The sequence below is a fragment of the Helicoverpa zea genome, chromosome 13, assembly GCF_022581195.2.
Source record: "Helicoverpa zea isolate HzStark_Cry1AcR chromosome 13, ilHelZeax1.1, whole genome shotgun sequence".
Classification (NCBI taxonomy): Eukaryota; Metazoa; Arthropoda; class Insecta; order Lepidoptera; family Noctuidae; genus Helicoverpa; species Helicoverpa zea.
Genome location: NC_061464.1, coordinates 11,984,966 through 12,012,548, shown reverse-complemented (window position 1 = coordinate 12,012,548; position 27,583 = coordinate 11,984,966). Strand labels below are relative to the sequence as shown.

At 36.6% G+C, this 27,583-nt stretch overlaps 2 protein-coding genes and 2 long non-coding RNA genes across 4 annotated transcripts; 2 read left to right on the top strand and 2 right to left on the bottom strand.

Moving 5' to 3' along the window:
• Positions 1–234: 234 nt before the first annotated feature.
• Positions 235–1,068, top strand: LOC124635935. The gene is made up of 3 exons (XR_006985081.1): positions 235–487; positions 625–738; positions 823–1,068. It is a non-coding gene; the product is annotated as an uncharacterized LOC124635935 (long non-coding RNA).
• A 4,432-nt stretch (positions 1,069–5,500) lies between these two features.
• Positions 5,501–7,794, bottom strand: LOC124636081. Its single transcript, XM_047172033.1, has 2 exons — positions 7,516–7,794; positions 5,501–6,935 (listed from the first exon to the last, which is right to left on the bottom strand). Exon 2 carries the CDS (start codon positions 6,932–6,934, stop codon positions 5,501–5,503), a length of 1,434 nt encoding a protein of 477 aa, XP_047027989.1. The 5' UTR covers position 6,935; positions 7,516–7,794.
• A 5,503-nt stretch (positions 7,795–13,297) lies between these two features.
• On the bottom strand, positions 13,298–15,197 carry LOC124635741. Its single transcript, XM_047171694.1, has 2 exons — positions 14,979–15,197; positions 13,298–14,006 (listed from the first exon to the last, which is right to left on the bottom strand). Exons 1-2 carry the CDS (start codon positions 15,154–15,156, stop codon positions 13,318–13,320), a joined length of 867 nt encoding a protein of 288 aa, XP_047027650.1. The 5' UTR covers positions 15,157–15,197; the 3' UTR covers positions 13,298–13,317.
• A 218-nt stretch (positions 15,198–15,415) lies between these two features.
• Positions 15,416–17,632, top strand: LOC124636093. The gene is made up of 2 exons (XR_006985097.1): positions 15,416–16,165; positions 16,698–17,632. It is a non-coding gene; the product is annotated as an uncharacterized LOC124636093 (long non-coding RNA).
• Positions 17,633–27,583: the final 9,951 nt, after the last annotated feature.

Below are 27,583 nucleotides of genomic sequence, written 5' to 3'. Positions count from 1 at the left end.
TCGGGACTATACAATCAAGACGCCGTTTCGGCACGAATCCAGTAAATTAATAAATATATATATATATAATTAGTAAAATAACAGAAAAGTAGTAAAAGTTAATAGTAACAATGAATACAAAACAAACCATAGACAAAACAAAACACAATACGAGAATATCAAGAAAAGACATAGACAAAAACTTGTGAATATTATATAGATAGTGAGCGGCTCAGACCATAGACAGCGCGGCAAGTAAAATGTCAGAAATGTCAAAGATCTAGGTTAACCGGCCAATTGCACGAGAGATATTTTGTTATGCAATTATGATGGCGGAAATTGTATCGAGTGATGTAATATGTGTATTGTGTTGTGATGTTGTGAGTGGATATGTTTATTGTGTGAATCATGAGTATTAGTGTGGTGTGGGGCGAACACGTCAAAGCTAACCCATAGCGGATGTCCATGCGATACATATTTATGAGATGCTTTCCAAGGATAATTCAAGGTAAGAACAAAATAGAAAATAGGAAACAATGTCAAGACAATTAAATCAATTAAAACAAATATTGTGAAAATAAAATAATGTAAAGTTGAATTTAAAAGTAAGAATTTGTAGTGATACCATCTTTTGCCTATGAACAGGTCCAGAAGTGATACTACTTAGGATGAATATGGAGTGAAGCAGACAGGAGGCAGCCAAACCACTCCACAACACTGCTGGGGAACCCCCAAGGACTGTGGGCCATAACTCATAAGGTATGTGAATATCTATTGTTGAGAATATTGCTCGAGTAATAATTTCTTTTTTAGATGGAGTTTAAAAGTTTTTATTGTTTTCAGGCCCCTTATAGGTGGAGGAAGGTCATTCCAGCAGTGTGTGGCTGCAAATCTGAAGCTACCCCTGAAGGCTGCAGTTTTGTGAAGTGGGACCCTCAGCGGAGCAACTATGGAGCGAAGACCATGTCTGTAGCATGTTTCTTTCCATATAAGTTTTTCAAATAAGTAGTGCGGCTTGTGGGTTGAAACGATTCCAAACATCAGGCTGGCAAGATGCAGTTTTCGCCTGGCAGCCATTTTTAACATTTTGATTTGGTTGATGAAATACGTCTCCTTGATGAAAAAAATAATGAAACGGTCCATCTTCAATGGGTTCATCGTGGTTTTCTAATATCATCTTCATTATGTCAGCATCTGTTGTCCGTGCTGAGTATTTTTATTGACTAATTAAATATGAAAAATCTATTAATTTATTTCTATGATCAGTACATGCTAAAAACTTAAAATCTAGAAGTAACAAAATAATTGTTTTTGTATATATCTTGAGGGATCTTTGTTTTAAATTACACTGCGTTACAAATTAAAAAAAAAATTGAGTACCCGCTTTGAAATGTCATGATTTTTTATTTATACGTATCGTTTAATAAACATACATACAAATTATCTTTCCATCACGTGTCATTTTTTTTCCGCAAGAAAGTGCCAGATTATATTAGAAATTAAAACGTCAAAACATATTTGAAAGAAATCTTATAAAATCAACCAAATTTTTTTACATTAATGAAGTCTAATTTTATCATTTAAGTAAAAAAAAGTCAACAAAAATATTACCTATGAATTTTTTTTTTTAAAATATCGTGAATCTTCAACTCTTTCTTTTGTGCTTCGAATGATCTTCTCGTTTTAAACGCCAACAGTAATCACCTAGCATAGTTGTGTCCCAACGGCCTTGAAATCGTTCTTCAAGCTTCTTTACATCCTGGTGAAACCTCTCACCGTGCTCATCACTGACCGCACCAAGATTAGATGGAAAAAAAGAAAAATGAGAATGAAGAAAGTGAATTTTTAATGACATTCTGCAACCCAACTTTTCGTATGCTTTTAACATGTCGTTCACTAGCTGCTCCGCATTTTCGGCTCTGTGGTTCCCTAAAAACCCTTTTATAACTGCTTTCAGTGACAACCAGGCGTCAAGTTCCGTATTAGTAAGCTTTTTGTCAAAATTTGGGTCTTTCATCAAAGTACGTGTTTGTGGTCCCACAAATATTCCTTCTTTGGGTTTGGCATCACTTAACTTTGAAAATACTGTCTTCAAATATAAAAAGCCATCTCCCTCTTTATTCATAGCCTTCACAAAATTTTTCATCAAACCAAGTTTTATGTGGAGTGGTGGTAAAATGACATTTTTAGGATCTATCAATGGTACATGTTTCACATTCGATTTTCCGCATACAAACTCTTGACCTTTCTGGCCATACTTTTGTAATGTAGTGTTTTTCTGTGGCTCTGCTGTCCCACATACAAAGAAAACAATTTGAACAAGAATTTTTGTTTGTGATTTCACTATATACTGTCCGCAAACGTAACAAAACTTATTTGGTACATTTAAACAGTTGCGACGACCAGTTAGTCCAGTATCCATATTGGTTTTTCAAACAAATATGTGCAAAGATGTTGGCGTTATCGAATATAAACGATTACTAAACAAAACAAAAAAATAAAACGCGCTGGACGCGCGTGGGTCAGCGCTGAAAACCAGCGCTGTTGTCTCGTGCCTGCGTGTGCGAGACACAGCATTATGCTGAGCGTTGCCCCTTTTCACGCATAAGTGACGCAGCTGCAGCGCTTTTCTTTTTTGTTTCACTGTTTGTTTTGTCCATTGTTATATTTGTTTGTATTTGTGTGTGTTTGTTTTCTGCGTCATTTGTGTGTTAAATAAAATGGTTTTTCTTTCTTTCTTTCTAAAAAGGTACAATACATCAAAAACGGTAACGGTCTTTTACGCCTAAAGTGAGGGTAGTAGAAAATAATAATTGACATGTACCTCGAAAACTAGACGTGATGGACACCACATATGTTTGGAACATTTAATCTATGACTCATTACCTATTAATTCCAGCTAACAGTTAAGAGGGTACCAAAATCGTGTAACGCAGTGTTATTACTTAATATATAATTTATTATGTCTTGCATGTGGGAGACACATTCTAAAAAATCCGAGTTAGGACTGGAAAGCCAACGACGACTGGCAAATTCCCTTCTTTTAATGTAATCATTTGCAATTTCGCTATACAGATTACTTTTACAAATTTCACAGCACCAAAATATATTTTTTTTTATTAAATATCCGGAAACATATTGATCATATCATATGTCCCATTATTTCGGGCTGCCTTTTTTCCTCTATATGTGTAAAAGTAATCTCATTTACTATGTATATCGTCGCCCAGCAGTGAAAACCACGTAAGTGTTTATAACAAAATTTTACAGGAGGAAGAAAAAACTGTCTACTGAAAAAAAATGTATGAGTGGGGAAGATATTACCTTTTGTTTTTTTTTTAGATTTTGTGCATTCCTTAGGTACGTATCATATGGTTTCTATATCGTGTGCCTAAATAAGTTTGATGTGACTTACAAGGTTTTCATCATAACTTAATATTTTTTTGAAAGATTATGTAAGGTTTTCAAATTAAAACAATGTACAGTTTTGGGAATCAGTTTGTATTTTCTTGCCATGTTTACAAAAAAAACAATAGTATTACGTAAGGGAACAATAAAACACACCATAAAATTTAAATTTAAAGGCGTTATTAAAGAAAAGACTTCTTCCAAAAGTATAAACTTGTACAAACAAAACAAAATAAGAAAGATTTTTTTAATTTCTTGATTTAAATGTCGTAATAGGTACTTAATCTAGCAAAGATTTTAATGTGTAATTTAGTTTAAATAATTTACGCAATTTATTTAAACTAAATAAGTAAAATGTTTAGGAAAAACACGATAAAAAATAAAACTTTGAACAAAACGAAAACTAGTTAATATTAGTTAGTTAGTACTACTTAATAATTAGTTAATAGTGAGATCCATTCATGTTTCTTAATTAAATCAGTCAATAGCACGAACTAGTATTAATCTCAAATAATCAGTCTTAATTAAGCAGTCTCATTGCACAAAATAGTACTCATTGTTAATTATATTTTAAGACTCTTCGCTCAAAATATTTTTTCTGCACGTGCAGATATTTCCATTTCTCCCATTACCTGGACATTCATGGGGTAAACTGTCATAAAATAAATGAACGTCTTGGGGTAGAACTTCCTTAAGTTCCTGCAAATGGATGTATTTAGTTCGAGGTATAGGAATCCTTGCGTCATACAGACGAGGCATTGAGTCTGAGTCTCTTGGTTTTTTAATTTTTCTGCGTAATTGTTCAAATTCTTCGGAGAACTCTTGTTTTATGTAAATAGTTCCGTCAGTTCTGTACTCAATGCAACGCAAATCAAACACAGTTGCTTCTCCTGCTTTCTTGCCCGGTCTTATAGAGTTTAAATATGGCATTGAGCTAAACTTTCGGAAAATGCTGTGGTCTAAATAATTTACAACATAGGGTTTATTCAAACGTGCATTTCGACAGACATCTATGTATTGGGCCGGGGAGTAAATTTCTCGATTTCTTAGTTGTCGTTCTATTGTGGAATGCATAGAATCTGCCTCCATTTGAGTGTGTCCCTTTTCAAGGTATTTTTGGGTAATCGTAATTTCTTTTTGGACAGCGATTTGCAGTAAAGCATTTGCAAGTATAGCATTTCGATTCTGATTCGTGCATCCATCGCTCCAAAAAATAATCTTCTTGACGTTTTGTGGAATGTAATGCTTAATAAAGTGCTGCAATATACTGCAAAATTCGTTTGCAGAAAGACCACCTTCACATTCATGCCAAATATAACAATACCCGTCATTATTTTTTATATTGAACAAAGTAAAGTTGTGTACTTTGAGTTTTGTTTTATAATAAAGTGCAGATGCTTTTAATGAGGGTGATAGAAGCACTGCTTGTAAATCAAAAGTAAATACCATTGTCTCAGGATCGGGATTATTTTTGTCTGCGGTTTTTTCTTGTCTTGCTCTTTCTTTTTTCTCTCTATGTGCTGTATATACCTCTTCTGCAATGTTCCCGACTTTGAAGGCACAGCACAAGTCACATTGGTCTTTTTTTGGTGAAAATAGTGACAGATTCATAGCATCGAATTCTTGAAAGAAAATCTTCTGTGAAACTTTATATTCATTAATGCCTTTGTCTAAAAGCTGCTTCACGTATTCTCTGTATAGCTGTTCTTTGCTTTGCCATATCTGTTCTAAATAAAGTTTGCTTGTCGTCTTCCTGCAGTAGTGCGACTCTAATTTTGGTAAATTATTTAAAAATTCTATTGCATGATTTCTTCCAATGTTTTCAAACGCTTTTACGCTGTTATTTCTGTGGGTTTTGTCAGACTCCGACGCCACTTCATCTCTGTCTTCATTTTTGGCCCAGTTATGTACAGACCATTCGCCAATATTCAATGTATTTAAGTACATTTTTTTGCAAACTTTGTATTTTTCTCCCAACACATTAAATGAGTACTTGAAAGTATTACCTCTGCGAAAACTGTTTCCGCTACACTTCCGCTTGGAAACACCTAGTTTTTGAACAGTTTGTTGTACCCAAATTTTTTTTGTATCCCAGGATAGCTTCCAGTAATTCTTAATTTCTTAACATATTTCGATCTTCTTCTGTTAATTTGTAGCAATCAAAATATTTGCAAGAATCATTATGATCACAACGAGGCTGAACACTACGCTCATTTTTTTCAAGATCGAACACAATTTTGCCGTCTTCTGTTTTTCTCCTCCCACTGTAACTCTCTCCCTTCATTCTTTTAATTTTATTTTGATTATAAGTCCAGTTTTCTTTATTTGCTTTGCCTCGCTTGGCCCGTTTTCGCTTCACTCTTGTCTCATCAACTGGTTCTAGGGTCAACGATTCATTTGAAGTATGTGATGTATTTAACTGTTCACTTGGTTGATAGTCGGGATCCCCATCGTCAGGAGAAAAATCACTATTCCACGGATCATCAAAGTTGAAGGAAGGACGTGGAGACACCGAATCAGCTCTACTGGTAGAAGGTATAGGACAGCTTTGTTTTTCAACCGTTGGTAATAAGTCCTTTGAAGAGTGCACTAGCAAAGTTAAGGACTCCTTTGAAATTACTGCAAGCGATAGTGAAATAAGCGATGACGGCGTGTGAAAAGTTGAAGAAACTGGCGGTATTGGCATTTTTCCTTCACATGCAGGTAAATGTTGATGGTTATTGTTGATGTTATCCTGAGTGATATATTCTTTCATGCTTAAATCTAAGGGAAGTTCATCAACAACCACGTCAAAACTACTGTTTCGCGGGGCATTTAGAGTAATTATTGAAATTGGTATGGGAGTGGATGATCTGTGATATTTTTTTTCTGGTTGTGGTGTACTATTATTAGTGTCTGTCATGTGATAGTCGGTGTCATGCTGTTTTTCAATCAAAGCTCGTGACTGCGAAGATTTTGTATGATCTTGTATTTCTAGATCAGGTGAACGAGATTTGTGGGATGTATTCGTAGGTTTTATTTGAATAGTGCACTGTTTTTTTGCGGGTATTATTTCAGGTGAAGTTATGACTGGTCCTTTACTGTCTAAAACTAAGTCCTTTGGTGCAGAAACATTCGAAGAATGACAATCTACTTTATTTAGTTGCGCTTGTAGCTGCAGCTGCTGCAGTGGCTCATTTTCTGGAGCCATCTGATTAGATGTGGGTTTCTTTGTGCGACGACGACGCCGTCGTGGATTTGGTACAATTTCTGGAGAATATTTTCCAAGATCATAATTAGAACAGGTAGTCAACTTGCAAGCTGCATTTAGCATGGGATCTTGTGAAAATGGTAATATTTCGCCAGAAATTGGCGAATCAGTACGACTTGAAGAAATAAAACATGCTGAACCTAAGATGGGCTCTGGAAGTTGGAACTGCATTAAATCTTGCTGAATTAATGTATTGATAGAAGGTTCCTTGCCCGAGTCTTTCAAATATGTAACATCGTCTCCAACAATGTAGGAATTCTGATCATTTTCTTCACTTTCTATTTCAGACTCTTGCATTCTGTAATGAAAAAATAAGAAATCAGAACTCAGATGTGTATAAGTGAATGATAATATTAAACACGCATTTGCCCATACGAAAATTTAATTTGCGTGATTTTATATTAAGAAATTACGTATAGGTATACCTATACGAGGTTTGTGAAAAAAATCCGGAAGTGTGAATAACTTGTTAAGGCATATACATGGTTGCATTTAAAATGAAAACCTCGTAAAGAGTCATACAAGATTATATCTACAAGTGTGAATACCTTGTTAAGTCTTACACGTGGTTATAGATGGTTGCATTCAAAGTGAAAACCTCGTAAAGGGTCATACAAGATTATATCTATAAGTGTGAATAACTTGTTAAGGCTTAAACGTGGTTATAGATGGTTGCATTCAAAGTGAAAACCTCGTAAAGGTTCATACGAGATTATCTATAAGTGGTATGATGGCAGTGAAAAACCCGTCACCCAGTTTACAAGCTTTTCATATGTATAATACAACGAGTACGAGGCTAGCAATACATTTCAAGACAAAATCGTTAGAAATAGTAGTAAATTCTTTATAAAACTTATTAAATCATAAAGAGTACTTACTTTTCGATGTATTTTGACACTTTACAACACAAATTGGGCACTTTTTACACACTTTCTTCAATTTTTAATCCGGAACAACGTTAGTATCAACCGCACTGGCGAGTTTCTCAGACGAAAATGGTGGATCCTATTTTGATACAAGGTTCTCATAGCACGTCATAGATGGCGCTAGGAGTATCTGATTCGAAAGTTTGTTAGAGTAATCTGTGCTTATCGAGTTTATCAATCCAAAGAAAAAATAAAAAAAAAAATGAGGAAATGAGACATCCGAGGTTTTCACTGCCGGGCGACGATATGTAATATGTTGTTTGCCGTTGAAACAAAAAACTAAAGTTGTTGCTCTGTAAAGAGGAATTTAATTTTAAGAACATCAGAAAATCACAATTACAAACACAACTTAATTTTACATGGAAAAAATATAAATGTTATTACTAACCTGTAAAGAGAAACAACATTAAAAGCTATTGCTTCAGATATTAACTCTTTAACAATGGTATTAATTGATATTATTTGAATTATTTCTAATGAACCTCGCTAAGGCTGCAATTGTAAAAAACCTCCATATTGAACATAGAGGAAAAAGTGCTGTCACCACAGGTAATACTTTAAAGTATGTCTAGCCAGTATGCGCGGGAAATTCAAATTAAATGAAGTGTGAAAGGGCTTCATTTACATATATCTAAAGGGATTCCCTCATCTTCCTTAGCATGTAGTGCATTGCATTGGTCCTCTTCACAATTTGTTCCAGGGGCATGGACACTGGTCAGGCTATTGACCAACAGGGTTGTAAGAGCGGATTCAAAACCTTCTGTAAGTGGTGTGTCCTTTAAGTGGTCTAGTCGTAATTTAGATAAATTGTCTGTCAATAATGAGTCAATCTCAACGTCTGTCAAGTCAGTTATGGTATTTAATATACACTCATCATTATAGAATTTGGTAACTATGAAAGGAGCTGTGATGGTTAATTTCATTCCAAGGTCAGTTGTGTTCTGTATGACAGTGGAGGCAAAATAGTTTTCACATTTAACTATTGCAGCTGGCATTCGAACACCATCCTGAAACTGTTTGTAATCTAAAACTGCAAGGCCATCTTTCTGATTTACAGGAAGTCTCACTCGATGTTCCGTGCGCGGATCTAACTGAAATTCAAGGTCAGCGTTATATACTATGGGGATGTTAACGCCGTTTGTTTTTAGTATCTTGTCCTTGAAACATATGTCAGCGTTAAGTCGAGACATAAGGTCCATTCCAATCAGTCCGTCATATCTACTGTTAACATTGTATATATAAAACTTATGGTAGCCACTATCGTTAAAAATCGAGAAAAGAGGAACGTTAGCCACTTCATAATAAATAATAGAAGCATGTGTACTTGTGACTGTAAATGGTTCATATTGTTTTAATTCAGCGAAATATTCTTCAGCTTTTTGGGGCTTATGAAGGACCTCGTGCTTCCTGTATCCAACATAAATTTACTATCTATATCGGAGATATATACATATATGAGGATGTCTTAAGCTAGTGTCATAATGAAGCTCTATCATTTCTGGTCTAATTGGATCGAATTTATTTGAAAATTTTGCGTATCATTTGAATCTTTGTTACTTTCAGTAGATTGCGGAATATCTACGTCTTCAGCGTATTCCGCGTCGGGGTACTGATTTGCACAACCATCGCTAGAATACATGTTTGTATAATCGTAGTCATTGTCAGTCGTCATATTATAATAAGTGTATTAATTGTAAGCATCGTTTAAATTATAATATTGTTGCTCATCACCGGAATAGAGCTCATTTACAGAGAAACCTTGTTGTGGCTTCGCCGGTGCTGGGGCTGTTCTCATGGTCACGTCACGATCGTTCAAGAGAGCCTTGGGTGACTGGTAGCCTGAAGGTTGAGGGTGTCTGTAACCAAACTGTCCTATCTGGGGTCTATACCCAAATTGAACCGAAGGCCTGTATCCAAACTGTTTAAATTGAGGTTGACTTGAGGCCTGAAATTATTATTATATTGCAATGGAGGCTGTGTTAAAATAGGTTTCGGATTTGTTGAATTAAAAACAAAGCCTTTATCGCATGATGGTAATAACAAACTTTGCGGACGGTGTTGCAACATCTTACTGCTCAAATTATATTGTTCCTGAAAGTTAACCTCTTCAAGAACATGTTTTAATGCCGCTTCCAATGAATCGGGGTTTTTAATTCGAACAATCCGTACCATATGTTCTGGTAAATTATACAAGAAGACATTAAGTGAAGTATTATTATAAATCACACGCTTAGCTTCCCTTAATGATAAAGAGCTATTTTGATTAACTTTCGACATTAATATCGCACGAATATCCTGTATACGACTGCAAAATTCTGATTTTACATATGAAAATTTGTGTTTTATTTCATTTATTTGCTCTGGGGAGTATTGGTCCAAATTTACTAGGTAATTCTCCATAAAGTCGAGTTTTTTATTGAAATCAGGTAGGTCTTGGTCTTGCATTTTCTCAAAAATGTATTTTCTGGTTATTAGTCTTACATTTGAGGGACCTGAAATAAAAAAAAAACAAGAGTTCAATTAAATTATAACATATTTGGATATTCACATTTGAAACTATAAACCACACTTTAAGGGACCCATTCTTTCCCGTGATAAATAAAAAGTGATCTCAATTACTCTCTGAAAAGACCCCAAACTATCAGTGAAAGTCCCCTCAAAATCAGTTCAGTTTTTTCAAAGGTTAGCCCGGACAAACATAAAAACCCTTATATTTGATTTATTTCTATACTATATTACTTTATAACATGTAACGATATTTTATGAAATCGGACTAAGTCGGAACAGATTATTACTTTTCTAGAAAATAGAGACAGGGGGCTACCAATATACGTTCAAAAGAGAGCCGGGACGCACCCTGATATATAACTAATCCTCCAATCTTTGTAAAAGATTGTTAAGAATCCTAACTAATATTATAAATACGAAAGTAACTCTGTCTGTCTGTCTGTCTGTCTGTCCTTTCTTCACGCCTAAACTACGGAACTGATTTGTTTGAAATTTGGTACAGACACAGTTTGGAACTTGAGAAAGGACATAGGATAGATTTTATTTCAAAAAAAAAATAGGAAAATAAATTTTATTCCGGACGTATAGCGCCATCTATTGGTCAAACCTAAAATCTGCCGAAAGTCACTATTCCACGCGAACAAAGTCGCGGGCAAAAGCTAGTTTCTAATAAATTTCTCTTAACAGTTAAATAAAAAAAAATTGGAACAAACGTGATGATAAAAGTAATACTAATATATTTTTACATACCTGCTTCTTCCGTATTTATCACAAAATCTTTCAGGAAAGTGACACAAATTATAAAAAACAACTTTGAAAATGTAGAAAAATAACTTGCGAATGATACAAGCGCGCACTCAGACGATCGAGAGTCGACCACAGAACACAGAGTCGACTGTCGTTACAGGCGGTCGCGCGGGTGGGGGGGCGCGCATACGCATTCTTTGTGTGGCCCAGTCATTGTATTTTGTAACACAGGTATACTTTTGTGCGGATTTCACTATTTTGGAATTTGATGAATGGCCAGCTAGATCGCCTAAATACCCCTTGCTAATTTCTTCTGATTCAAAATCTCTAACAGTGGCTGCGATCACAGCATTCATGTTGATTGTTTCAGTTTTTTTTCTTGATATAGGTCCGTCCATCACAACCCGGCGCCAAAAAGTATTCATGTCTCTTTTGATCGCGACCAGAAACTGTAATGTTTCCGAATCAATTTTTTGGCTATTCGGGCATTCCATGCCTCTACATAATTATTGGTGCGATGATGTTCTCTAAAGCAGTTCCATATGTTTGGTAAGGTAAGCAATAATACATTTTAATAACCGACTTCGGAAAGGAGGTTCTCAATTAGATCCGTATTTACCGAAATCGCGAAAACTTCCAAACCTGGCAGCACTGGCTGACGGAAAACATTTTATAAGGCATTATATTGTGACCCAACTTTTTATTTGGAATTTATTTATTTTAAGTGTCCGTGGAATACTAAAATATGTTTCAAACAATATAAAAATAAATGAAAATTGTAGTATAATTTATATTCACATCGGTTTTACAACGTCCTTTGTGATATTACAAAAAACATATACTTATTTCGATATAGTGATGATGGCGAATCATATAAGAGAGATTACTTTCAATAACGTACTGAATTACGGGGCACCAAGTGAGCCCAAATAGCAGGAGCGTCATGCCGCAAGCAATCACTAACTGTGCAATAAGTCATAGGAGTAACAACACCGGAAGTTAAATTGTGTGTGTACGCCACAGACGTGTGTAAAGACACTTGTTGGCGACTACCACCGAAATGGAAAGCTTGGATTTCTTCGAAAAAATGAAAAACGCTATTTTTATTAAATATAGTTTATTTTCGAAAAAGTATTCGGACTGGACAAGTTTAATCCTCCTTTCCTAAGAATCACCCTACCAAATGGTCAGTTGTAGCCGCAACACTGTGACTAAACAGCTGTGTTGCTAGTGTAACCCGCATCTTTGTGTTCCTCCGTTAGTTTATTCAGGAGTCGCAACTCTCCTTTTGCCTTATCAGCGTCGTATACCATATGGTAATAGTCCCACTTTACTGTTTTACGTTCATTGTTTTTTCTGTATATTAAATTGTTTTCTTTCTTTTCTTCGTAAAATGGTAACACTGGTGGCTGTGGACCTTAAATATTACTTCATGAAGCCATTCTTTGCCTAAACGCATATATAATGTTTTCCTTTCATTTACTATTTCTGTTATAGCACCAACATTAACTGGGCTTTGATCACAAACAGTGTTAAGTACTACACTGTTAAAACAATGCTGTTTTAAAAATCTAATTTAGTAAGACCATTGGTAAAATAATACGCAATTGGCCGCTTAAAATTGTTTTTGACGCCTTTTACCATGAAAACTAGAACATGATCAGCAAACACATTTTTAGAGTTACTAGTAGTAAAATCTTCTAATTGATCTTTATGGGCCGCATAAAAAATTTGCGGGTTTAAAGACATCTCATCAAAAGTCAGACTACATAGCCTATCTGGAACTTCCTTGGACTCCATTGTGTCTTAAATATTTTTAAAACATATATTATTTATTCCAGGGGTTAGTTTTATCTGATTCAATAACCTTTTCAACGCTTTACTGGCAGGGAGTGTAAAATATTTATAAAAATGACCATTAGCTTTAGGGTTCTTCTTAAACAATGAAAGACTTAAGATCTTCTCATCAATAGAAAATCGTCTTACTTTCGGTTTCTTCCTTGCTTGTAGAGGTAATTGCATATTCATAAAAATTTGAGCTGGCTTAGTCATTTTTTGGGGGCGCCCTAAAGGCAAGTACATACTGGGCGCTCGGCGTTGCGTTGAGCGCGCGTTGGTCGCGTACACACACCGCGCTTAGCACGGCGTTCAACGAGCGTTAGTAGGGCGAACATACTTTTGGCTCAGTTCGAAAATGGACGTCGAAGAGATTGCTTGTGTGTGGCTCCTCTACCGTCGCTATAAAAGACGACGACAAAGACAAAGAGAATATTGGGTGCACCCTATACTGAGAGATAGACTGACGCATGGGTCGTTTGTTACATTATATCCAAAATTAAGACAATATGGACCTAAGTTCTTTAATTATTTAAGAATGTCTGTGAAATATTTGATGAATTACTGAGTATTATAAAAACTGACATAACGGGTAATTCAACAATATTAAGAGACTCAGTTTCACCAGAAGAAAAACTCGTTATAACGTTAAGGTAAGTAAATTTATTCAAATAAATGAAGACTGTCCGAATCTTGGCTTGAAGGTGACGGCACCCACGTCGACGTTGGCGGTGGTGGTGCCGGTGCCGGTGGTGTCGCAGACCACTGTTGTGATGGTGTTGAGGACCTAGCAGTAGTGTATCCGGAATAAGACGGTGTAGAATATGCGTATTGATATTGGTACTGATTTGTTTGTTGTGGTAATGCTGGATTCTGTGCTTTTTGAATTACATTGAGCAATTCAATCTTTGTTGACAGCCGTCGATTCTCAGGTACCTTCTTGAGCTCAGTGTACAATGATAAACAGAATAATTTATCATCATCTTCATTAGTTAGTTGTGCTGTTTGAAGCTGTTGTCTTGCGTGCAAACTTTTTTCTAAAATATCAACAATTTGTTTATCCACTGCATTTATTTTTTGTTTCTTCCTTGTCCCTTCAGTTTGTTCTTTTGGAGGTGGTATTAAGTCTTCATTGTCCGCATTGTTTAAATCAGAATTTGTTACGGCAGGAGTTTCAAAGTTGTTCTCTGTATCCTTATTTACTACGGAACTCTCGAGAAATTTTAGTTTTGCGAAGTATACATATGGTACATGTTTGGAGGATCCAGACCCAGATGGAAGATTTTTTTGCCGTTTAGACTCCCTTATGTAATTGTCTCGAATACTTTTCCATTTTCTTGTTAGTGTAGAACCTGAAAAGAAATAATATAATGCTATTTTTATTTTTGACAGATACTTGGCTACAGGCTGTTCGTTCGCAGAATTACACTATGGATATCGTCTTGGAAAATCGACTATTATACAGATAGTGGAACAAGTTTGCAAAGTGCTGTGGAGCAAATTAAAATCTATGTGCATGCCTGAAATGACTACCGAAAAATGGAAAGACGTAGAAAAAGGTTTTATGAAATACGCCAACTTCCCAAACTGTATCGGCGCAATTGATGGGAAGCACATTGAAATAATACAACCGGAACATACAGGCTCGCTTTATTTTAATTATAAAGTTTATTTCTCTTCGGTCTTGCTAGCAGTGTGTGACGCAAATTATTGTTTTATATACGTTGATATCGGATCTTATGGTAAAAGCAGTGATTCAGCGATTTTTCAACACTCCGAATTTTATAAGAGAATGATGGATGGTAAATTAAATATTCCCAACCCGAAGCCAATATCAAATATCGATAGAACACCATTGCCTCACGTGTTTGTAAGCGATGAAGCCTTTGCAATCATGTCAAACGTGATGCGCCCTTACAGTGGAAAACAACTCACACACACAAAAAGAGTTTTCAATTACCAATTATCGAGAGCAAGGCGCTACATCGAATGCACTTTCGGAATATTGAGCAACAAATGGCAAATATTCCATAGAAAATTCTAAATATTGAGTTCGCGGAAAATATCATCAAAGCATGCACCGTACTACATAATTACGTGCGCACACGCGACGGTTATAGATTTGAAGATACGCTTTATCATTCACCTTTACAATCTATAAGTCCAGAAGATATACCACGCGGCAGTTTGACTGCTAGGACTGCTAGAGACAAATTTGCCCGTTATTTTGTAAACGAGGGAAAACTTCACTGGCAAGACAATATGATATAAGTACTTTCCTAACACGTTATTGTAAACAAGAATTCAATAAAATAATCACTCACCCAACAGTTTCTTTTTCTCTAAACTATCTCCAGCGTCACAAAATATTTCTACAAGCTCCTCCCAGTAACGTTTTTTAATCACTTTATTCTTATAATCGGGACTTTCCATATCCCAGATCGCTGGTCGTTTTTGAATTTCATCTATAAACAAATCTGAATCGAAATGCTCGGTCTCCATTTTCGTCGTCCCGTGCGTCCACTCTACACGAAAGCGCGCGATCAAATGTACAACAAAATGGCGGCTCATGTATCTCGAAGCGCGCGGCTGTCGCCCTCCCAACGCGCGTTTGAACGAAAATATCAAAGCGCGCGTTCGACGCGCGCTTCATCCGAAACGCGCGTTTGCATGTGTACACCTAAATAAGAACTACTGGTTCTCAAAACGCGCGTTATCAAAGCGCGCGCTTCAAAACGCCTAATGTGTACTCGCTCTAAGGGTAGGTTCAGATGACAAGCGCTCAACGCGCGTTGAACGCGCGTTGAATTTTTGTATAGTGTTCACATGGTGCGCGCTTGTCAGGCGTTAAACGCGCGTTGTTGCGGCCAGTTTGAGTTCTACATTTGTCGAAGATGGACGTAGAAACAGTTTTATCGGTGATTTTATACAAACGGCAGAAACGACACAACAGAAGACGGAGATATTGGGTTCACCCAATTTTGTCAACCAGGCTGACTGAAAGTCAGTACATTATTTTATATCCTAAGTTAAGGCAATTTGAGCCCAAATTCTTTAACTACTTCAGAATGTCCATCAAGTCATTTGATGACTTACTGACTCTCATAAACGATGAACTCGTAGCAGATAAAAACGCTGTGCAATATAGCATTTCACCGGAAGAAAAACTCATAATTACATTGAGGTAAGTTTTTTAATAATCAACATAATCTATAAATCAAATAAATCAAATCAACTTGTTTAGGAACAATTTTTTTAAAGAAAAAATAACATTTTGTTACTCGCAGAATAACTCTAACTCTGATTCATTGCTGACATTAGTTGGTGCTGGCGATGGAGTAGGTGTTACTGGCGATGGAGACCCCATTGCTGTAGTATAACCATAATGTGCAAAATTATTTGACACACTAGACTGCTGTGATCTATAATCATGATAACGAAAGCCTTCAACAGAAGCTGATGACTGATGACGCTGCTCTTGTGATGAATAATTTCTTCGTTGTGATACCGGGTAATTTTGATTTTCTTATGTCTGTTGTTGTGGTCCTTGAAATTCATTTTGGTTTTGCAAAATTAAATTATAAATGGCAATTTTAGTTTGAAGTCGCCTATATTCCGGAATTTTTTTAATCTCTTTAACGAGTGACAAACAAAACAGCTTGTCTTCATCGTCATCTTCTTTTGGATGAGACACATTTTTCTGTGCTAAACTCTGCTCTAATGTTGTTTTTGTTTTTTTCTTGAAGTAGATTTAGGACTCTTAAAGCCAGAACTTATTTCTACTTTAGCAACCTCTGACGAAGTTGATGCATTATCTGCATCGAAACTACTTTCTGTATCTTTGTTGGCAATTGATGCCTGTAGAAATCGTAGTCTATTATAATGAATATATGTCGAAGTTTTGGAAGCTCCTGATCCAGATTTGACAGTCTTTATTTTCTTCACCTCTCTCATATAATTATCCCGTAAACTCTTCCACTTTTTTTGCAGGGCTGACGCTGAAAAAAAAACAGTATTTAGTAATAGTTTATGTTTGTTTCCAGATATTTGGCCATTGGATGTTCATTTGGGACATTAAGCTACGACTATAGAATTGGAAAATCTACTGTGGCTACTATAATACCACATGTATGTGAAACTATTTGGAAAAAATTAAGGCCCGTTGTTATGAGTGAACCAACGAAAGAAAAGTGGTGTGAAATATCCACGATATTTGAAAAGAACTCAAAGTTTCCCAATTGTTTGGGAGCCTTGGACGGGAAACATATACGGTTAATCCAGCCTGAACACACGGGTTCTATGTATTATAACTATAAAAATTATTTTTCGCTAGTTTTATTGGCGCTAGCGGATGCAAACTATTGTTTTGTGTGGGTTGACATAGGTGCCTACGGTAAAAACAGTGACTCAGGTATATTCAAGAATTCTTCATTGTACAAAAAGCTGACAGAAAGGTCATTAGATCTACCTGAGCCAAAGGCATTGTTAATACAAAATAGACCGACAACGTTGCCATATGTGATAGTGGCTGATGAGGCTTTTGGCATGATGGAGAATTTAATGCGTCCATATGGGGGAAGGTCACTAACTTATGCTAAAAAAATATTTAATTACCGTTTGACATTAGCACGCCGGTGTTGAATGTACTTTTGGCATAATGTGCAATAAATGGCGCATTTTACACAGGCCGTTAGATGTTAACATCGGTTTTGCAGAAAAGATCGTAAAAGCGATATGTACACTAAATAATTATGTCAGAATCAGGGATGGCTATAATTTTGAAGACACACTTTATACGCCACCCCTGGAAAATCTAGCCTCACATTATACCGGACGTGCTGTGCGACAGGCGGATAATGTTCGAGTACATTTAACAAACTATTTCATTAATGAAGGAGAAGTAGATTGGCAGGATCGTTATATTTAACTTGTAACACAAACCGATTGTAAATGTAAATAAATATATATACTCACATAATATTTTCTTCTTTTCTTCATTGTCATGTCCTTCACAAAATATAAGGACGAGTTCTCCCCAAGCCCGTCTTCTCAAATTATTATCTGAATAATCGCTACTTGTCATGTCCCATATCGCAGGACGTTTCTCTATTTCACCAATTAATAATTCCGTATTAAAAGCTTCGGTTTCCATTTCGGACGATTTTCGGACGAACTTGACGAACCCTAAAATACGTCTATCCGCGTCGAAAGCGCGCGCTCAACTGAACGGAAACATAGAAAACCAATGATCTCAAAGCGCGCGTTAACGCGCGTTGACGCGCGCTGACAACAGTCGAGCGCTAGCGCAGCGTTGAACGCGCGCGTTACTAAAACGCGCGTTAGCATGTGTACGGCCTGAATAAAATGTATGTAGTTGTAAACGCGCGTTATCAAAACGCGCGTTGAGCGCTTGTCATTTGAACCTACCCTAAGTCTCGGGGTTTTTTACAAAAATGAAACCACAATAAATATTAACATTTTTCATTTATTAAATGAATAATTCACAACATTTATTAATCCCTCAAAAGGATCACCATTTTTCTTTTCTACTTCTCTTCTCCATAGAAATTCATAGAGCAAATCGTCAATATTTGAACGATTATTATAATTGTCTTTACTAAAAAAAACGTTTAAAAATACGCCACTGTGATTCAATCCGCTGCGTATGTGTCTCATCCTCAGCAACAAAGGGGTTATCTGGATGTCTGTGATTCACCTTGTGGTGGATGTATCCATGGTCACCCAGACAATCATAGGCCCGCCAATAATCGGTATGAATTATTGTGCCCTCAGCAACATGCTCACCTCCAATCTTCCCGGCAAGTGCTTCTCTATTTTTTTGGTAGCTAACAACTGCCCCTCTGGAGTAGTTAAACCAATCATTTATCGTTGCGCTAGAGAGGCAGTGTTCTCCTTCTGTGTAGTCTTCTTTTTTAGTGCGATTATAGTTGAATTTGTTTGCATAGGCATACATACATAAGCTAAAATACCTGTGGCATCGTTATTTTAATATTTTCAAACCAAGTGCCTTTGCCTCGGCTCACTTTAGATTTAGATCGGCATGGCCCTCTATTACATACAAAAGAGCCCACCGTTTTATTTGTTGAGTATTCAATTTTGATTAAAATGACTAGTGTCATTTACGGGATTCTGTGTTTTCTGAGACCGATGACGACGTTGACGTTGATGCAGCTGATAAGTTGCTAACTGAAGGTAAGGCACCTTCTTCTTCCGACTCATAGTTATTTAGATCATCTTCTGATTCATTTCCGTCAGGGACATTCACTAATTTAATAATTTTCGCAATTCTTAGGGGTATTTGACGTGGGATTGCGGCGGCATCTAAAAAAATAAATAAATTCGGGCATTAGCAACTACATAAATATTTTGACGAATATTTACGATTCAGAAAACCAGCTAGTTATTTGTTTTTCGGTTACAGCTTCTCTAGATGTTGTCAAGTTTTAAGAAAGCCTTTCAGACACTTCAGGGTGACGTTTAAGAAACGCTTGGTACCATCTGCGCCCTGGTCTACCATCGGTAAAAGGTGTCTGTTTATTCTTTTATTTAAAAATCTCCTTTCTGACAAAGCGAATAACCATTTTACCAAAATGTTTTCTTCTTCTTTCGTCAATATTAACGATGGGCGCATAGATTATACTGCCCATGTCTGGCTCGACGACTTAAGTCTTTGGGCTTTGCCTGTGTAGGGACTTTGCGGACAGACCGCAAACTTGTCCCGCAGGCTCTAAACAGCCTCACTAAAAGGAACATGCGACAGGGCCAGATCACTGGTCTCACCTCAGGGGACGTCCACGTCATGGTTGGTAACAAACAGCCAGACAGTCCACCAAACCCATCATGATATTGTAATCCAATATCAAGTCAAGGGCGGGGTGGTTAAAAAAGACCAGCTTCTGGCCATGTACCCTGTTGAAAGAAAATGAACAAAGGTGTGGTACAAAAAAAAATTAAGCGCCTTCTTAACGTATCTGTATTAAATGTATATATAATCTGTAGTGTATGCAGGTACATGTGCATCATTGTATAGGTTATGTCATTATTATGACGCCTCGTGCGCATACGTCACTCGGTTATAAATACCGGATCGAGCGGTGGGGAGTCAGTCGTTGTCAGACTGTCGACCTGTGTGGTGGTGCGTTGGCGAGTCGATTAACATAATAAAATGAGCGTACAATACATTGGCGACGAGGATAAAACCGTGAGTGTTTGGACCAACAGTTACCTATTATCTAATTTTTTAATTTTGAACTACCTATTAGTTCTGTGATCCAGAAAAATATTTGATATACAAGGTTATACTAAATAATTTGTCCTATTCATGCCTATACCAAATTAATGTATGCTAAATAAGCTTTGACAACAAGTAACCTCTGACCGATGTTAATATTCAATCATATTAAAAAGAGCAAAAGGAAAGAAGGAAGGGAAGAGAGTAGAATGACAAAGTATACATAACTTTTATGTTCATGTATGTATCACCCGAATTGCAAACAAATTTTAACCTTTTTACGTAATTCTTTGTTTAAGTTTACCTTGTTACAATTCTAATGGAAGTAGCAATATTTATTGCAGGTGTTAATATTTATCAAATGAGTAATTAATAATACAAAATCATTACTTGGTGATCAGTTTACTCATTCTTAAACCTGCATCAAAGTTTATTCAATAATAGGCATTTATTGGAAGCAATATAAAGTTGCTGGTTGTTGAATTGTCGTCAAGACGACTTTAGCAGTGGTGGGATTTCCTAGAGGATATAATACAATAACCTATTTGCCTTATAATCAATTGTGTTTAATAATTGTTGTGCTTGCATGCCAACAAGGCGGAATGTACACGGATCTTATTATGTTGTTTACAATCCTATTTTGTAAGTGCCTGCATTCTAAGCAAATAAAGACCTATTCTATTCCAAAAATCTGCTGGTCATTAAATTGACAGCTTGACGGTTAGCAGTAGTGTATATCTACTGGTCATTAGATTGACAGCTTGGCAGTTGGCAGTAGCGTGTATCTACTGGTCATTAGATTGACAGCTTGGCAGTTGGCAGTAGTGTGTTTCTACTGGTCATTAAATTGACAGCCTGATTGTTGGCAGTAGTCTATATCTACTGGTCATTGAATTGACAGCTTGATGGTTGGCAGTAGTGTGTATCTACTGGTCATTAAATTGACAGCCTGATTGTTGGCAGTAGTCTATATCTACTGGGCATTGAATTGACAGCTTGATGGTTGGCAGTAGTGTATATCTACTGGTCATTAAATTGACAGCTTGGCAGTTGGCAGTAGTCTATATCTACTGGTCATTAAATTGACAGCTTGATGGTTGGCAGTAGTGTATATCTACTGGTCATTAAATTGACAGCTTGGCAGTTGGCAGTAGTCTATATCTACTGGTCATTAAATTGACAGCTTGACAGTTGGCAGTAGTCTATATCTACTGGTCATTAAATTGACAGCTTAACAGTTGGCAGTAGTCTATATCTACTGGTCATTAAATTGACAGCTTGACAGTTGGCAGTAGTCTATATCTACTGGTCATTAAATTGACAGCTTGACAGTTGGCAGTAGTCTATATCTACTGGTCATTAAAGTGACAGCTTGACAGTTAACGGTAGTGAACGTCTACTGGTCATTCAATTGACTGTACACGCATAAATTATCTGGCGATAGTTGTCAACTACTGCAACAACTAAATAGTAAATCTTGATAATTTTTATATTTTCTGTGTCCGGTGATTTGGATCATAAAAAGCTTCCAAACTTAACTTCTCAGAGTCTAGTCAACAACTTATACCTGCTATATTGTTCTGGTACTTAACTAACTTAATTCAAGTGCTTGCAATATAGAGGATATTACAAGAACAAACTGGTGGGTTATATACTCAACGGTTCTACAAATGACAAACATGTGCTAGGTATCTAGTTAAACAAACAGCACATTGAGGGACCGTAGTGGGTTGGCCATGGATGTTGAAGAACTCGCCCAGCTATACTGGTATGTATTCACCTATGCACAACATCCAAGTCCATCAACACCTCTAGTGGGTTGCCTACCCATAATAGTGTTAATTATAACAGTTGCTCAGTCACCCTAGGTATAATTTCAATACTTTTACTTTATTTTGCTGTATTAAAGAGGTTGTTATACAACAGAGATATTCCAGAAGATACAGAACAGTAGAACAGCATACAAGCAGCAATACTAGCTGGAAAATGTGGATCAAAATTTCGGTATTCAATAGATAGAATCTTTGGTAAACATGCTAGCTCACAATTGTAATTTCAGTACTTTAGGTTGATATAAAACTCTTAGATCAAAAGAATATGGAACTAAGCATTGGAGCAATCTGTGATTTATTTGACAATGCTACTTTATCTACCCAACTGCCTCGTTGGTCTATATTGCCTCGTTTTTTATAGCTGTCGCAAGCGCGGCTGATGAGTTGGTGATTGATACACCCGTGCATCGGAAAGCACGTAAATGTCGGTCCTGCGCCGGATCTCTTTCCGGTCGTGTCGGATTGCCGTCCCATCGGGTTATGAGAGTGAAGGAACAGTGAGTGCACCTGTGTCTGCGCAAATGCTTGTGCACTATAATATGTCCTGCGCAGTTGGCTAATCCCCTTACGTGAGTACAGCCGCCGTAGCCGATAATCGGCTAGGAGGACATCATCATCATTTACCCAACTGGGCCTTCTCATCTGTGACAAAAAATCTTTTAAGGGTGATACCTGGAAGGAGTTCCAATGTAGATACTTACTCTGGGAACTGTCTAATGATGATTAGCTCATGGATGATTGTTGCAATCAAGTTCTCAAAAGTTGATGATTGCGTGTGCTTTTAAAACCTTCAAGATTCAGGCTTGAATGAATTTTAATTGGTATCTTAGCCTCTTTTTTATTGATTTACATTGGTGTTTACAAATAGTTTAACAAAGTGGCCCTCATTATAATATTGTTATTTGCAAATTATGTTTTACAGTATTGCAGTACCAATAAGCAGTATAAGTACATTGAGAGTTGTGGAAGAATATGCTTCCATAGGGGCGAATAACATAACCATATATGAACGTATATGAAATAGAATCCATTTATTGATCTCAAGTTAATAAATCATCACATTAATATATTCTTGAAGTGCACACCTACTTGTAATATAAAGTTGTGTAATTTCCTCAACCCATCCCATAAGATGAGATCCATATGGGTGGTGGGATGGATATCTATTAACAAAATAATGTCTTGTGTCCATAGCGTTAGGGTTAATAATAATTGATCTTAGAACACCAATCTTAGGTTACCGTAAGACAATTGGACTCGCACGAGAGGTAAAGAACTTTATCACTATTTACATTTATCGACATTTATTACTCTTTTGTGCTAATTAAACTACACAGTTGCGTCGACATTTGGTTAATAATAACTAAAATATTATTAAGTTCCTAAGTCCTACTGCAATATATAATCTGAGTAAGTGTTCCTTAAAGTATAGGAAGTAAAATTGCCCTTAGTCACCAAATCGTTTAAAAATTTACTGGGGTGCTGTCCCTATAAAAGATAATAATATTTTTATATTCTGGTTGTCTAACTAAAACAACGTAGATAAAGTCAGCTGCAATAAAGGGTAAGCGCTTTTGAACGAAACTATAAACATACTTATGCAGCCAACTATACTTACATAAAAACAAAAAAAAATATTACGTTACCTATACGCGGTCATGAAATTGGAAAAGCGTAAAATATTAAAAATGGAAGCAGCACAAAGCTGATCATCAAATTGATGAGGTCAAGTATGACATGAGAGCAGCATAGCTGCTCATGAAATTGAGATATAGAATTAGAATCCCACATTTATCTATGTGTAGACAAATGTTTTAGAAAGGTTAGCGGTTGTTTTGCAAAAGGAAAATTGCATCGACTAGAAAACTGTTTGTGAGCTGCTGTCACCTTGTTGAAAGGAAGAAGAGCATGAGTTGAGGGTCAGGGACTCTTCTATTTTATGGTGATGCAGAATGTCACAGCTTCAAAATATATAGTGCAAAGTTAGTGACACCTGTTAAAGTGCGTTCGTTGCATAACATGGTTCTAATTAGTTAAAATCTGATTCGTAATGTTACTTTACACCTTCGTTATAATCAATATGTAACCATGACACTAAAAAGCTTACCATCAAAGCATAATAATTCTTTGACTACTTAAATTTTTGAAAACCACATTAGGAAAAGCAAACAAACATTACAGAACGCAATGTCCGGTGATAATAGTGTTCTTGGATGCCTAACCGAAATATAAGTATTCCTATCGCACTATTATATGCAGTATGGTATTCATATGTTGGGTGTTGAATGCTAAGAAGCTTACAGTTTCTTGACTAGATATTGGACATACATTGATGTAGGGTATTTAAAGCCTATATCAGAATTTCAGCGAGTGTACTAGCAGAAACGTGCAAAGTACCAGCGCTGATCAATAGGGTTGAAGACCAGATTGTTTGTTACATTGCTGAGATAATGATAGGCTTTGATATTCCACTCTCAAATTAAAAACTACATATTACCAAAATTAGTTGAGTTAGCATTCTCTTGCTTACAAGGCACACAAAGTACTTAACTCGTACATAGAACTACAATTTAAACCATTAAATTGGAGACAAAGTATGTGGTCACCATTAAATGGGTGACAAAGTATGGAGTCACCATTAAATTGGAGACAAAGTATGTGGTCACCATTAAATGGGTGACAAAGTATATGGTCATCATCAAATTGGAAACAGTCCATCTAGGTCACCATTCAATTGGGACGATCTTATGTGATTACTTTCCTCGTACGGCTCGTACGGTTTTGAATGAGTGAAAAGCATTGATGAGGTACCCTAATGCCGATCTTTTACCTTGGAACAATGCATTCTGTATCAGTTTTAAGTGAAGTCGAACCAAGCAAGATGAGTGCTCATTATCTGAAGGTACAGCAATATTTGAGATTTGCTTGATTTCACATGGACTGATTGGCGGGATGTCTGCCAAATGGACGGATCATCTCTAGTGTAGATATAATACAGGGCCGGAACAGCGGCTACAAAACCTGAAGTTAAACTTGCCGGCCTGATATCACTGCTACGAATTTGTCTTGTTGAGCCTGAAGCAGATGCTGGTATGTTACCGTCTGCAAAGGGACGGATTTTTATTTATGTTTATTTCACAAGGGAAGGGATGTAGTGTCCCGCAGTATCACCGATATCTGTCGTCTCCTTAAATGGAAAGGGAAATGAAATGGAAACGGAACAAAGTAAATCAGTTTGATGGCAGTGTGATCGGTGGACTGATCTGATAGCGTGGTTTTGTTGTGCTGCAGGTGTTTGATAGATCTTTAAGAAATTACCAAAATATTTATGAGTTTGATTGTTGAACTTTTTGAAACAAGGTTAAAATCAAAACAACAAGGGAGAGATGTAGTGTATGCAGGTACATGTGCATCATTGTATAGGTTATGTCATTATTATGACGCCTCGTGCGCATACGTCACTCGGTTATAAATACCGGATCGAGCGGTGGGGAGTCAGTCGTTGTCAGACTGTCGACCTGTGTGGTGGTGCGTTGGCGAGTCGATTAACATAATAAAATGAGCGTACAATACATAATCTATCGACACAGTTCTTCTGACTCTCATAGAAATTTTCAAATAAATCTTATAAAATCTCTTCCATATAAACATTCCACCCCTCCGCAGATTCCGCCAGCAGCGAACACCACACAGAACAAAGCGGACGTAAGCCACCGTTTGTCTGTGTATCCCAAAGGAAACATCAGCACTTGCGGCGGTCTTGCTCGGTACGTTGGTAACGCATAACTCAATCCAGTTTGCTTTAAAGCAATTGGCTTCGCCCCGTGCCATTTCGACCCACACATAGATGTGAGATATTTTATAAAAAATAACGAGGAAATAATAAATATTTTATTGACACAACAACACATTTACATGAACATTTTTTTTTTGAACATTTTATTTATTACTATAGATATTAAAAAAGACATTCATGAATCATTGTATGCGTTTGTAATTATATTGCTGCTTTAGCAGGCACGGTTACTTATATTTGTACGGCTATTTGTATTTGGTTTCCAAGATTTTCTTGTACTCTTTTATTTTCTTCTGGGATACGTGTATAAATCGGAGGCTTATATGTAACAGTACTATTTTGATTAGGGACGTATTGCGGGGATGTAGTTGGGGTATATTGATATGGCACTGAATAGATTGTAGAGGCACTTGATGGTCGCTCTTCAGAATAAGGGTTATCCAAAAGAAGACTCTCAATTTTGTACATGATACTGTTCCGCATTCTATCTGGATATTTCCTTAACTTTTTCCCTAACAATGAAGCATATATTTCTGCCTCTACTTTTGCTGCAGTACGTTGTAAAATCAATACCAAAATAGACGAGCTACTACAAAAGGATATAATAGAAAAGATAAAAGGACCGTTAGAGTGCATATCTCCGGTAGTGACGATTTTAAAAGCAGATGGTGATGTCCGACTCTGTATCGACATGAGACGCGCAAATTTGGCAATCAAGCGGGAAAATCACCCATTACCAACGATGGAACAGCTGCTATCCAAAACTTATTTTTTTTTAACAAATTTGATATACAGGATGCTTTTTATCATTTGGAGCTGATGCCCGACTCACGAAACATTACTACATTTATTTCTGGCAAAGGATTATAGCGTTTTAAAAGATTAACGTTTGAAATAACCAGTGCGCCGGAAATGTTTAAAAAACCACTCGAAAGAGTATTAATAGAATGTGAAGAGGTTTTTAATTTCATCGACTACATTTTAGTTTATGGAAAGGACAAGCAAGAACATGACAGACGATTACAAAAAAGAATAGAAACACTAAAGGCAAATTACATAGTGATGAGGGAAAATAAATGTATCTACAACGAAAGTCCAATTTCTAGGACACGAATTGTCTGATGAAGGAGTTCGACCACTAGATAAATATTTATCGGCTATAAAAGATTTTACAACCCGAATAATATTTCGGAACTACAAAGCTTTTTAGGGCTTATTAACTATATTGGAAAATGGATTCCAAATATGGCTACCCTCATAGAGCCATTGAAGCAATTGCTTCGCCAAGGATCAGCCAGAAACGCTGATATTAGGGATTCTTGGGGGGAAATTAAGTTCTATACTTATATATGGAATCGTTAATGTTACAAATCTTATCAATGTACGTTGATAAGTAATACAGATATTTTTGTTGGAAGATCATTTCAGAGGTAAGTTTACAATTTTGTATCGAGAAAACTTCGAGAACGTGTTTTGAAATCAACAGGGTTCTCAGAAATATGTTCAAGATTAACATATATTTTTTTCGCCGTCAAAACTGTATAGATTTGGCCAAAAAATTGTTTGAAACAAGCCAATTTCGGCATTCAGAGCCCTTAAGAGCCGACAATATTGAAGGATATACTACAGTTACCTTTTGTTAACTTCCTAATGGTCTCTGCACACAGCGGGCGCGGCGCGGCGGGACGGGACGGCGACGCGACACTGAGCAGTTGTAATGTACTAGATATTACGGACGACATCACACAGAGCCGTCCCGCTCGGCGCGACGTGACGCGACAATCTAGTACATAGTGTCGCGTCGCCGTCCCGTACCGCCGCGCCGCGCCCGCTGTGTGCAGAGACCATAAACCGATCGAGTATAGTGACATAATCCTACTTATATTATAAATGTGACAGTTTGTGAGAATGTATGGATGTATGTTTGTTATTCAATCACGCAAAAACGGCTGGACCGATTTGATTGAAATTTGGTGTGTAGAGAGGTTATCAACCTGGATTAACACATAGGCTACTTTTTATCAACACACCACGCGGGCGAAGCCGCTG

What these genes read in the sequence shown, in the direction of transcription:
- LOC124636081 (XM_047172033.1), bottom strand. Translation starts at nt 6,934, where the DNA reads ATGCAAGAGTCTGAAATAGAAAGTGAAGAAAATGATCAGAATTCCTAC.
- LOC124635741 (XM_047171694.1), bottom strand. Translation starts at nt 15,156, where the DNA reads ATGGAGACCGAGCATTTCGATTCAGATTTGTTTATAGATGAAATTCAA. An exon ending in AGAGAAAAAGAAACTGTTGG is followed by an intron (nt 14,007 to 14,978) that starts GTGAGTGATTAT and finishes ATTTCTTTTCAG; the next exon opens with GTTCTACACTAACAAGAAAA.